General features: G+C 41.1%; 1 protein-coding gene across 6 annotated transcripts in view; it reads right to left on the reverse strand.

Annotated features, from left to right (window-relative positions):
* The window catches only part of CANX (calnexin), a 57,710-nt gene that overhangs the window by 8,473 nt on the left and 36,428 nt on the right, over positions 1–12,809 (reverse strand). For all 6 annotated transcript variants that reach the window (XM_051833807.2, XM_070076513.1, XM_070076511.1 and 3 more), the window contains 9 exons: positions 11,771–11,950; positions 11,418–11,491; positions 10,685–10,743; positions 9,928–10,069; positions 9,289–9,370; positions 8,608–8,800; positions 3,670–3,859; positions 1,132–1,245; positions 435–591 (listed from right to left, as the gene is read on the reverse strand). In XM_051833807.2, the coding sequence (XP_051689767.1) occupies positions 435–591; positions 1,132–1,245; positions 3,670–3,859; positions 8,608–8,800; positions 9,289–9,370; positions 9,928–10,069; positions 10,685–10,743; positions 11,418–11,491; positions 11,771–11,947 (1,188 nt within the window). In that variant the 5' untranslated portion in view covers positions 11,948–11,950. The remainder of the gene's footprint in view (positions 1–434; positions 592–1,131; positions 1,246–3,669; positions 3,860–8,607; positions 8,801–9,288; positions 9,371–9,927; positions 10,070–10,684; positions 10,744–11,417; positions 11,492–11,770; positions 11,951–12,809) is intronic.

A 12,809-nucleotide genomic window follows, 5' to 3' on the forward strand; every position in this document is an offset into this window, starting at 1 on the left:
TTATTCTCAGTTTCTACCATCCTTGACATCATCTCCACAGTGAACTGGCACTTCACTACTTCACAATTTGTATTCTTACCATCTCATTTGGACCTTAATCTTTTACTGCTGACATCAAGCAAGGAGCTGATTTTGACATGGTGGAAGCATCAACTCCTACCTCAGTCCTCTACCCACCACATGACACCATCACCAAACTTGAGATTCAGATCCTGTGGCTAAAGCACCCTCCTTTCAAACATAACACATAAAGCAAATCTAACAGCGATTCTCTCCAGCTTCTAGGTCTCCCTCTGTAACTCTCAATCCACTAAGCTCTCTCTCACCTTAGGATCTTCATTCAATAACTTGAACAGAGTGATCAACCTGGGATCACACAGCCTAGTGAATACAGACAGATCAAGGAGAACAGCAGAACTGTAAGAGGCACAAACCTGGTAGTTAGGATTGTCAATCATGGGAGGCTTCCATTTGCCTTTATAACTGGGGTTGTCAATCATGGGTCGCTGCCAGACACCACAGCCAGGGGCTGACTCGCATTTAGGGTTGGCAATCTGAGGAGCCTCCCATTCACCATCCATGTCTTCATCCCTGTGGAGATATTCAACAAGGAACAAGTAATATGGGGCTCTGTGATGCTGTCACGGGGCCACAATATGTTAATACCATCTTCTCTTGTGTTTCTATTTCCAGTAACAGCTTTTCACGATACATTTAAAAAAAAAAAAAAGGTAATTAAATTTGGTGGACTTGGCTTAAGTATTAGTTTCATTTAAATTAACACACACACACACATGCACACACGTGTGTGAGTGCGGTGGGCCTGCATCCCACATCAGAGTGCCTGGGTTTGAGTCTCAACTCCTCCAGCTCCTTACTCAAGCTTCCTGCTAATGCAGACCCCAGGAGGCAAAGGCAATGGTTCAAGTTATGTGGTTCCTACCACTCACATGGGAGACCTAGGCAGATCTGCACTGAATTCCCAGGCCCTGGCTTCGGCCCTAGCCCAGCTCAGGCTGTTGCAGGCCTTTGGGGAGAGAATCAGCAGAAGGGAGCTCTCTGTTGCCACTACTGCTATCTCCCAAATAAACAATAAAACAGGTCATTTAAAAAGTTAGCAGAAACTTTTACCAATCCTCTGGCTTCTCTGCATCAGGGTCAGGCACATATTCAGGCTCATCATCTAACCAGCCTTCAGGTTTTGTGGCCTCCTCATCTGGAATCTTAGCAGGGGCATCTTCATCCCTTAAACACAAAAGAAAAAGTCAATTAGGACAACACTAGCAGAAGAATCACACTGTAATCCCACTCTGACTCTGAAACAGAATTCTGAAAATATTTAGGTCTTACTTAATCTGAAAATTTTAAATAATCTTACAAGAAAATATTTATAAATCATGAAACTGAAAAGGGCCTAGTATCCAAAATATACAAAGACCTCTACAACTCAATGAAAAAACAACATCAAAGGATTTGAATAGATAATTCTCCAAAGACAACAGTAACAACCGTGTGAAGAGATGCTCAACATCATTACCTATCAGGGAAATGCAAATAGAGCTATACCACTTTATATCCACTAGGATGGCTACAATAAAAAAGATGGAATAAAAACAAGTGTTTGAGGGGCTGGTGCTATGGCACAGCAGGTTAACGCCCTGGCCTGAAGAGTGGCATCCCGTATGGGCACTGGTTCAAGTCCCGGCTGCGCCACTTCCGATTCAGCTCTCTGCTGTGGCCTGGGAAAGCAGTAGAGGATGGCCCAAGTCTTTGGGCCCCTGCACCCAAATGGGAGACCCGGAAGAGGCTCCTGGCTTTGGATCAGCGCAGCTCCAGCTGCTGCGGCCAGCTGGGGAGTGAACCATCGGATGGAAGACCTCTCTCTCTCTCTCTCTCTCTCTAACTCTGACTTTCAAATAAATAAATAAATTTATATAAAAAAAAAACAAACCCACACAAGTGTTCGGGAAGCAGGCATTTGACACAGAAGTTAAAGATGCTACCTGGGATGCCCACACCCCAGTGCTGGATTCAAGTCCCAGCTCTGCTTCTGATTCCTGCTTCCTAATAACGCAGACCCTGGGAGACAGCAGGTGATGGCTCAAGTATTTGTGTCCCTACCAAATACATGGGACTCTTAGAATGAGATCCCAGCTCCTGGTTTCAGTCTTGGCTGTTCCTAGCATTTAGGGAGTGAACTAGCAGAGATGGGAGATCTCTGTCTCTGCCCCTCCAATAAATATTTTTAAAAAGTATTAGTGAGGATATAGCAAACTGGAAACTCATACATTGTTTGTGGGAAAGTTAAATGGTGCAGCTGTTTTGGAAATGTTTGGCAATTCCTTAAAAACTTAAACAGTTACAATGTGATCCAGCAACTTTGCTTTTAGCCATGTACTAAAGAGAACTGAAAATATATATTCACACAAAAACCAGTATGTAATTTTTCATATCGCTACTCAACACCGACAAAATAAAATACAATATTCACTACACAATTCAGTAGTATTCTGTCAAGAACTGAAGTACTGAACTGCACCCTCTTCAACATGGATGAAGTCTGAACATTTACCCTAAGTGAAAGAAGCCAGATACAAAAAAACACATTCTAGATAATTCCATTTACAAGAAATCTCCAGAAGAAGTAAAGAGCAAATCTGGGATTATGAGGGGCCACAGGAAGGGAGAAATAGGGATGACCACATAACACTATGAAGACGTTAATAGCCACTGAATTATATCCTTGCTACAAAAATTACTCCTCAAATAAAAGTTCACCAGCAAGTACCCAATTTCAAAGTTTTACACAGTTGCTATACAAGTGCCACTTTAGTTTACAATCAAAAATATCCTCTGTCCTTGGTCAGAATCTGTTTTACCAACCTCTAGCTTGAGATATAAATTAACTGTATCTCAAGATCACGTATGAGCTCAGCCAGCTCTTTTAAGCTGAACACTCTCACCTTAATTAAGGAATAAAATACAGAACAAGGTTGACTCCAACTTATATTGCCACATACATATATGTACATACCACATGTACAAATAAACTTAACACTTGTATAACGAAAAGTCACTATAATGAAAATCAAGTATGGCTATATACCACACATTAGAGTTCATTTCTCTTCACTCCAATTCTTACCCTACACAAAAAGTCACAATGGTTCTCACCCATGTCAAGTTCATTCCTCCTCTTATGGAACACAATGGTCTTCCACTTAGTTAATTCTCGTCCTACTTTCTTTCAAGTCTCAATTTGATTTGCCCTGCTCCAGGAAACCAGGCCTGGGTTAGGTACACCTGGCACTCTGGTCACTAAGTAGTACCTTCTCAGACTACTTACCATACTACATGCCGAGTTCCTTTACCTGCCTTATAGCTGGACTGAAGCACTGGGTAGGGATACGTCCTTCTGGTTTAGTATTCTATGACCCAGTACAGAGCAGAGAATCGTTAAATGGAAAAAGGCTATTTTTCAAACTAAAATTTAATATTTCAGGACATCAAATATAGATGTGAATTCAAGGGCACATTTGGAATGGCCAAGTCAAGAGCTCTGGGGTCCTGCCACAAACCATCTGTGTCACCACAGGCAAACACTGTCATCCATTTTGGCAGTTCTGAAACACTGTCCTGACTCTAAACAGAAAGCTGCCCGAGACTCACCAGTCATCAGGCTTGACAGCATCTGGATCTGGTATTTTTGGTCTTTCATCCCAATCCTCAGGTTTCCGGTCTTCCGGATCCTCAATTTCACGTGAAGGATTTACTGCAGGAGTCATGTCATTTAGTAGATTTCCGCTGTTCACAACAGACTGGTCAACCAGTATTTCAAAACTATTATCTGGATTCAAGACTGGAAGCAATTAAACGCAATGAAAAACAGTTAATTAACCACTCACTGCAAAGTTCCCTTCACCACGTGACTTGTAACAAAAAGCTGCAGCATAAAAGCATGAGAAAGACCACAGGCACTGAAGTCAGAACATGACCCACCATGCTAGGCTGCTGGGGGCCCTGGTCAAAGGGACTCTTTTCCTTATCTGCAGAATATAAACGCTACTTCCTTTGGTTTCTAGGAATCACAAATAACAGCAGGCAAGTTACGTTTACTTACTGTAACCACCTTCCAATAATCAAGGCCCATGACACTAACCCACTGTTGGTGGGAATGCAAACTGGTCAAGCCACTATGGAAATCAGTCTGGAGATTCCTCAGAAACCTGAATATAACCCTACCGTTCGACCCAGCCATCCCACTCCTTGGAATTTACCCAAAGGAGTTTAAATTGATAAACAAAAAAGCGGTCTGCACCCTAATGTTTATTGCAGCACAATTCACAATAGCCAAGACCTGGAACCAACCTAAATGCCCATCAACGGTAGACTGGATAAAGAAATTATGGGATATGTATTCTTTAGAGTACTATACCGCAGTAAGAAACAACGAAATCCAGTCATTTGCAACAAAATGGAGGAATCTGGAACACATCATGCTGAGTGAAGTAAGCCAGTCCCAAAGGGACAAATACCATATGTTCTCCCTGATCGGTGACAACTGACTGAACACCAAAAAGGAAACCTCCTGAAGTGAAATGGACACTATGAGAAATGGGGACTTGATCAGCATAGCCCTGACTGCTAATGGACAACTTAATACATTATCCCTCATAGTATTTTTTTTTTTGTCTGTTCTACTTAATATGACTGGTTTAATTCTGTAATTATCACACAGTTATTCTTAAGTGTTGAAAATTAACTGAAATGTGATCCCTGTTAAACATAAGAGTGGGAATAAGAGAGGGAAGAGATGTATAATTTGGGGCATGCTCGGGCTGACTTGCCCCAATTGGTAGAGTTGGAAACATACCAGGGGATTCCAATTCAATCCCATCAAGGTGGCATGTGCCAATGCCATCTCACTACTGCAAGTGATCAATTTCAGTTCACAATTGATCATAATGAAAGGACTAAGAGTCAAAGGGAGCACATAAACAAGTCTAGTATCTGCTAACACCAACCGATAGAATAAATAAAGGGGAGAGTGATCCAACATGGGAAGTGAGATACTCAGCAGACTCATAGAATGGCGGATGTCCTAAATAGCACTCTGGCCTCAGAATCAGCCCTAAAGGCACTCGGATCTGGCTGAAAAGCCCATGAGAGTATTTCAGGCATGGAAAGCCAAGACACTCTGGCAAAAAGATCTCTGTGAGTGAGATCCCAGTGGAAAGAACAGGTCTTCAAAGAGGGAGGTGCCTTTCTCTGAAGGGAGGAGAGAACCTCCACTTTGACTATGACCGTGTCTAAACAAGATAAGAGTTGGAGAACTCAAGGGGCTTCCATAGCCTTGGAAACTCATAACGGGTGCATAGGGAGATTACTGATGCCATAAACAGGAGTGTCAATTGGTAAAGTCAACAACAGGAGTCACTGTGCACTTACTCCTCATGTAGGATCTCTGTCCTTAACGTGCTGTACACTGAGGCTTAATGCTATAACGAGTACTCAAACAGTATATTTCACTTTGTGTTTCTATGGGGGTGCAAACGACTGAAATCTTTACTTAATGTATACTAAACTGATCTTCTGTAAAAAAAAAAAAAAAAAAAGAAAGAAAGAAATTATCAATTCCCAACTTGACTCTCACTGGGATTAAACATGACAATAGGTCTGATCTGATTTCATCATCATTTAAAAAAAATCATCTATTAGTTTTCACTTTATGTTTCTGTGTGGGAGCAAACTGTTGAAATACTTACTTAAGGTATACTAAGCTGATCTTCTGTATATTAAGATAATCGAAAATGAATCTTGATGTGAATGGAAGGGGAGAGGGAGTGGGAAAGGGGAGGGTTGTGGGTGGGAGGGACGGTATGGGGGGGAAGCCATTGTAACACATGAGTCGTACTTTGGAAATTTATATTCATTAAATAAAAGATTAAAAAAAAAAAAAAAAAGAAATCACTGTAAAAAAAAAAAATAATAATCAAGGCCCATGTATTTATTTTTCCTAGGACTGGTATTGCCACCATTTGTGTTACCAAAATCACAAATTACACAAACCTTTTTCAATGCAGCTCTCTGCTAATGGGCCTGAGAGAGCAGCAGAAGATGGCCCACACATGCCTGGACCCCTGCACCCACATGGGAGACCTGGAAAAAGCTCCTGGCACAGCTCTGCCACTGCAGCCATTTGGGGAGTAAATCAGCAGATGGAAGACCTCTCTGTCTCTCCCTTTGTCTCAAATAAAAAACTTTGATCCAGCTCTCTGCTATGGCCTTGAAAGGCAGCAGAAGATGGCCCAAGTCCTTGGGCCCCTGTACCCACGTGGGAGACCCAGAGGAAGCTCCTGGCTCCTGGCTTCAGATTGGAGTAGCTCCAGCAGTTGCGGCCACCTGGGGAGTGAACCAGCAGATGGAGGACCTATGTCTCTCTCTGCCTCTCCTTCTCTCTCTGTATAACTCTTTCAAGTAAATATAGGCCGGCACTGCAGCTCACTAGGCTAATCCTCCGCCTTGCGGCGCCGGCACACCGGGTTCTAGTCCCGGTCGGGGCACCGGATTCTGTCCCGGTTGCCCCTCTTCCAGGCCAGCTTTCTGCTGTGGCCAGGGAGTGCAGCGGAGGATGGCCCAAGTCCTTGGGCCCTACACCCCATGGGAGACCAGGATAAGTACCTGGCTCCTGCCATCGGATCGGCGCGGTGCGCTGGTTGCAGCGCGCCGGCCGTGGCGGCCATTGGAGGGTGAACCAACAGCAAAGGAAGACCTTTCTCTCTGTCTCTCTCTCACTGTCCACTCCTGCCTGTCAAAAAAATAAAAAAATAAATAAAAAAAAATCAAGTAAATATAAATCATTAAAAAAAAAACATTCTAGGTGGGATTTATGCTACAGCCTGGATCACACAATTCAATGATGTAAGAGGCAAAGCAGACGACAGGATCCTATGCTGCCATTATCAATGATAATGAAGATACTGTCAGGAGACTCTCACACTCTTACATAGTTAAGAAAGCAAGTTAAATATAGCAAATGTAACTTCTATAAAAGTTAAATTTGTTTATATACAAACACATAGCATAATGCTGATATTTCGGATAATTTTAAAATGTTTATATTTGTTGTTCATTTATTTACTTATTTGACAGACAAAAAGAAGATGCAACCTGACAGAGCTGCCATCCACTGGCTCACTCAGAATTGCCCACAACCACCAGGGCTGGCCTAGGCAGAAGCTCGGAGCCAGGAACTCTATCTAGGTTTCCCACATGGGTGGGAGGACTCCAATTACTCGAGCTATCACCACTGATTCCCAGAGTCTGCTAGCAAAAAGCTGGAGTTAAGAGCCAGAGCTGAGTATCAAACTCAAGTACTCCTACATGGGATGTCGGCATCTTAACCACCAGGCCAAATGCCTGTAAATATTTAGATAATTAAGTATCTTCATTTCTGAACTGCAATACCCTGAAAACATATTACTTTTATAATAAAGATTATTATACTCTGTAGGGAAGAGTCACGTCTATTTATGATCCCAAACCAGCAGGAGTATCTTCATTAAAATAACAAAAACCAGGGTGGGTGTTTGGCCAAGCAGTTAAGATGTCAATTAAGATGCCCACAACCCTTGGGGCTGGCGCTGTGGCACAGTAGGTGAAGCTACCTCCTGCAGTGCTGGCATCTCATGTGGGTGGCAGTTCAAGTCCCGGCTGCTCCACTTCCAATCCAGCTTTTTGCTATGGCCTGGGAAAGCAGCAGAGGATGGCCCAAGTGCTTGGGCCCCTGCACCCACATGGGAGACTAAGAAGAAGCTCCTGGCTCCTGGCTTTGGATTGGTGCAGCTCTGGTTCTTGTGGCCAATTGGGGAGTGAACCAGTGGATGGAAGATCTCTCTTTCTTTGCCTTTCCTTCTCAGTGTAACTCTTTCAAATAAATAAATAAATCTTAAAAAAAAAAAAAAAAAAAAAAAAAAGATGCCCACAACCCATACTAGATCTGCCTGGGTTTTAGTCACAGCTCCACTCCTGATTCCAACTTTTTCCTAATGGGCACTCTAGGAAGCAACAGGCTCAAGTGGTTGGGTCCCTGCCACCACATGGGCAGGCTGCCAACTGAGTTCTCAGCTCCTCATTTGTTGGAGGCATTTGAGAAATGAACCAGCGGTCTACAACTTTCTGTGTGTGTCTTTCAAATAAATTAAAAAAAAATAAATTTTAATAACAAAATAAAAGAAACCTATTCCAGTATCCTACTCAACTGTTTAGGCATTAGTGCATCCAAAAAAGTTCAAAATAAACAATAATTGTGAAGATCTTCATATGTATTTCTATTGTATGTCTTATTCTTTAACACTTTATCAGTAAGAAAGTAAACGAAGGGAGGAAATGAGAAGACCAGCAAAGAAGTTCTTTACAAGACACAGAGCTAATTCTTAAAATAGTCCCAAACCTCAGCTTTCAAGTCAACCTACAGACAAGAAGCTTCTTCCAGTGCTGACACATTCGGCTCATTTCTCTATTAAGATAACTCAAAAGGCTTGCTTAGCAAGCATGGGTATTCTCCAGATGTGCAATCTCTAAATTACTGTTACCAGGCATTCTTACTTAATGTATAGAGATGTGTCTTCTTATCAGTGAAATAGGTCTTCAGATCTGCGTCCGGCCGCTTAGCATGCTTTTCTTCATACACCCCTGTTTTGGGGTTTTTGTGGCGGAAGATGAAGTGCAGTTTATAGTCCTCACCACATTTATCTGGTCCAAACATAATCGTGTAAGGGGTCTTGTCGTGGAACTGATCCTTCAGAAACAAAAACACATTTTTTATGTTCAGTAACTCTAGTCAGACTAAAGTGTTCAAAAGCAGCCTTTCAAAAATGTACTTCTTCTCAAAAACTCTAAATAAGTCATAATTAAAAGAAAAGCTGATTAATTTATAAGGTTTGTTTATGTACCACTGAAAAATACTAACTAGAAACTATCAGGAAACTTAAAATCACAGTGCTGAAAAAACAGTAATGCATGTATCTAGTTATTTCCTAAAATAGAAATATACTTCTAAAACTAAAAGTTATACAAAACAGAAGCTATAAAGTCGATAGCTTTAAATTTTATATTTCAAATAAAAAGCACACTATTGTCACAGACAATATTCTCAACCAAACCAAAGACTTAAACAACAGAGGAGGAGGCCTGTATCTTACAGGTTTATTATAAAAACTCCTTTTCTGTTCTCTAAGATTCTTGTCAAATAACTGTGGGTGGCCAGCCACATGCAGCAGTACCTACCAGGTTGAGTTCTGGTGTCTTAGAAAGCAGTTTCACATAGGCACCACCACATTCTATTCCATTTTGGAAATTAACCTCATACCTAATTTCAGAAAAATAAACAAATAAATAAAATAGCAGAAGAAACCCTATGGCATTCTGAAAGCTCCCTTAGTTCCCTCCCCTTCCTACCAACTCGCTCACCTGTTTCCACATTTTATGCTCATCTCTAAGAAAGATTTAATTTCCATTGCTTTAAAATGGCTACCGAATCTCACAAAAATAACTAACTAAAATAAAAATTAGACCTTACTATAGAGTCCCAGTAAATGCTTTTTGCAAAATCCAGAAGCTTATTATCAAAAGGATGAACGAACAGTTTGTTTCAAAATGTGTCAGGCAGGAAAATGATATTACAGGATGCTTAAATTCATTCAGAAATTCTCCCTGTAATTTTTCTAAGAATACTTCTAAAAGTGTGTGGAAAAATGCAATGAAAAGTTTATTTTGGTGCAAAAATATGCTGAAATCCAAGCAAAGTTTTTTCAAAATACACATTTTTTTGGTAAACTTTATAATCTCATAATTTCATAATCTCACTTTTTTTGGACAGTCATTAATTTTTAAAGAAAGCTTTTATCAAACAGCCATTCCACTTACTGAACAATGAGAGGCTTGGTGTCAAACAGGAAGGGCTTGTTCAGTTTAGCAGAGATGGCATGATGCTTGGCCCGGGACATCAACACCAGTCCTTTATCGCCTGGAAGCTTTGTTTCCTTCATTTCATCAACCTCCCACTTTCCTACAAACACCACAAAAGAACTTCACTCCTTAAATACATCTTTAAATTGTCCATCATACAGATGAATTTTTGACATTTCTTGTTCATCATACCACTGCCTGGAAAAGACTTTCCATTCCTAACAGACAGCAGAACAGGTGATTAAGTAGGTCTAATCCTATCAAACATATTGAAGGCAACACTCAAAAATGGTGAAACTCCCAAGAAAAAATTTTAAAACACAGATCTCCCTTTGAAGTAGTCTTAAGAGATGCCATGGACTTTGTGGCAGAGCAGGTAAAGCTGCTGCCTGCATGCTGACATCTCATATGGGGCTGATTTGTGTCCCAGCTGCTCCACTTCTGATTCAGCTTCCTGCTAATAGTCTGGGAAAAGCAGTGGAAGATGGCCCAAGTGCTTGGGTCCCTGCACCCACGCGGGAGACCTGGAAGAAGTCTTGGCTTCAGTCTGCTCCATCGCTGGTGTTGTGGCCATCTGAGGAGTCAACCAGCAGATGGAAGACCTCTCTCTTTTTTTCAAATAAATGAATCTTTAAAAAACAAAAAAAGAGGTACCATGGAAACAACATGTCAAACCTCAACCTGCTTTGATATCCAAACCAACTGTAATTCTCACCATCATATTTAGCAATTTCATCATCAGTGTCATCTTTTTTGGCTTTGGATAAAATCCACCTGTAATTAAAACAAAGCCACAAATTAATATTCAAATGACCTATGGAGACAGTAAATTTTCACAAAGCCAGATCTATCTTCTTAGCATTCTTAATCACTCTACTTTCAACTGTAAAATGTCACTCAAGTAGTGATAATATATAGTATTCAACCTATAAGAAAAGGTACCAAACTCTCTCTCTTTTTTTTTTAAGATTTTAAAGAGAAAAAACTTGGGACTGACGCTGTGGAGTAGTGGGGCAAAGACTCAGTCTTCAGCGTCAGCATCCCAAATGGGCACTGGTTTGGTCCCAGCCACTCCACTTCTGATCCAGCTCCCTGCTAATGCACCTGGGAGAGTGGCAGAGACGGCCCAAGTCCTTGGGCCCATGCACCCATGTGGGAGACCTGGAAGAAACTCCTGGCTTCTGACTTCAGATTGGCCCAGCTCCAGCTGTTGCAGCCATATGGGGAGTGAGCCAGTGGATGACCTCTCTGTCTCTCCCTCTGTTTATAACCCTACCTTTCAAAAAAATAAATAAAATCTTAAAAAAAAAAAAAACCTATCTGAAAGTCTTTTGTGAACATGAACACTAGAGATACAAGAGCCATATATTACTACATTAAATGCTATCTAAAAGGGATCCAACTGTGATGTTTTCTTTCTAGATTTTCCTTCCCTAGGAAATACTTACCCTGAGAGAGTTCCCCTGTCAAAGGAATCAGCAAAATACACTTCCCCTGTTGGAACTGGAGCTTTGTAGGTAACCTGTGTTAAACATAAAAATGAATTAACAATCAAAATTCTCAACAACACTCCTTTCTTAGCTAACATTCCTTCCTTACCAGAATGTTTTGATTGCTTTCAATTGTCATAAAATTCTTATAGATGGCCCTCAAATTCAAGCCATATAGATGTTTGGCAAGATGTAACAAAAACTACCAGAGAAATCATTAGGTATTATAGCAAACTGGCTTTCCCTTTGAAAAGAATTCAGATTGGCCACAAATTTATCTCAAATGCTAAAAGGAAAAGACCATGTCAAACCTTTGGAGATGGAGGAGGAGTGCTGGTATCTGGTTTTGATTTTGAGTCTTCTACCTCTTCAATGACATCATCAAGGTCATCCTCAATATCAATCATATCGTCATCATGTCCATCATGACCTTGAATGACAGCCGTTCCAAGGACCAGCAACATACACAGTAACCACTTCCTTTCCATGATCTATATATAAAAATAAAGTAAGCTCAACGTGTTATCTCTTTAAATTTTATAAAGAATATTAAACCTCTTATTTAAAATTAAGGCTTTCAGTATTAGCTGGAAAAGGCGAGTCCAGTCTCAAAATGGAGTCAAAACCACTGCTTGGGCCACCACAGCCCAACTCCAACCTTCACTGCCTCACTGCCACTGGGGGGCAGAGGAGAGGCCATGATCCCAAGGAATCATAGAAACTATTGGTAGTTCTGAAACTACAGATAGCTTTAAGAGAACATTTTGAGAAATGGAGCAGGCACACTCACAGATTGTATGGTAATGAGACTCCCCAAACAAGAGTCCCAGGTGCTTTGGTTTTGTGACTTCTGTGCTGAAGAGGGAGATAGCAATGTATCCTTGACCACACCAGGTCGAGTTGTTGCTACAATGGACTGGTAAAGCCTGGTACCCACCTAACAGTGAGGGAGATTTTTGTTGGTGGTGCTAAAGATACAGAGGAATATAATTTGAGACTACTCCGAAAGTCTTGCAAGACTGAAAACATAGAAGTTATGGATGACAGGCAGGGTGGGAAAAAGAGGATTTGCTTTTGTAACTTTTGATAATGACAGAGTTGATAAAATTGTTCAGAAATAATACATTATTAGTGGACACAGTTGTAAAGTGACAAAGGCCCTTTTTAAACAAGAGATGCAGTCTGCTGCTGGATCACTGATGGCAACTATGGCAGTGGCTTTGATTATAATAGCAGAGGAAGCTATTGTGGTGGACCAAGACATGGAAACCAGGGTGGTAGATATGAAGGAGGAGGAGGAGATGATGGTTACAACGAAGACATTTTAGAGAGAACTATGGTGGTGGTATA

The sequence above is a fragment of the Oryctolagus cuniculus genome, chromosome 6 (genome assembly GCF_964237555.1).
Source record: "Oryctolagus cuniculus chromosome 6, mOryCun1.1, whole genome shotgun sequence".
Lineage (NCBI taxonomy): Eukaryota > Metazoa > Chordata > Mammalia > Lagomorpha > Leporidae > Oryctolagus > Oryctolagus cuniculus.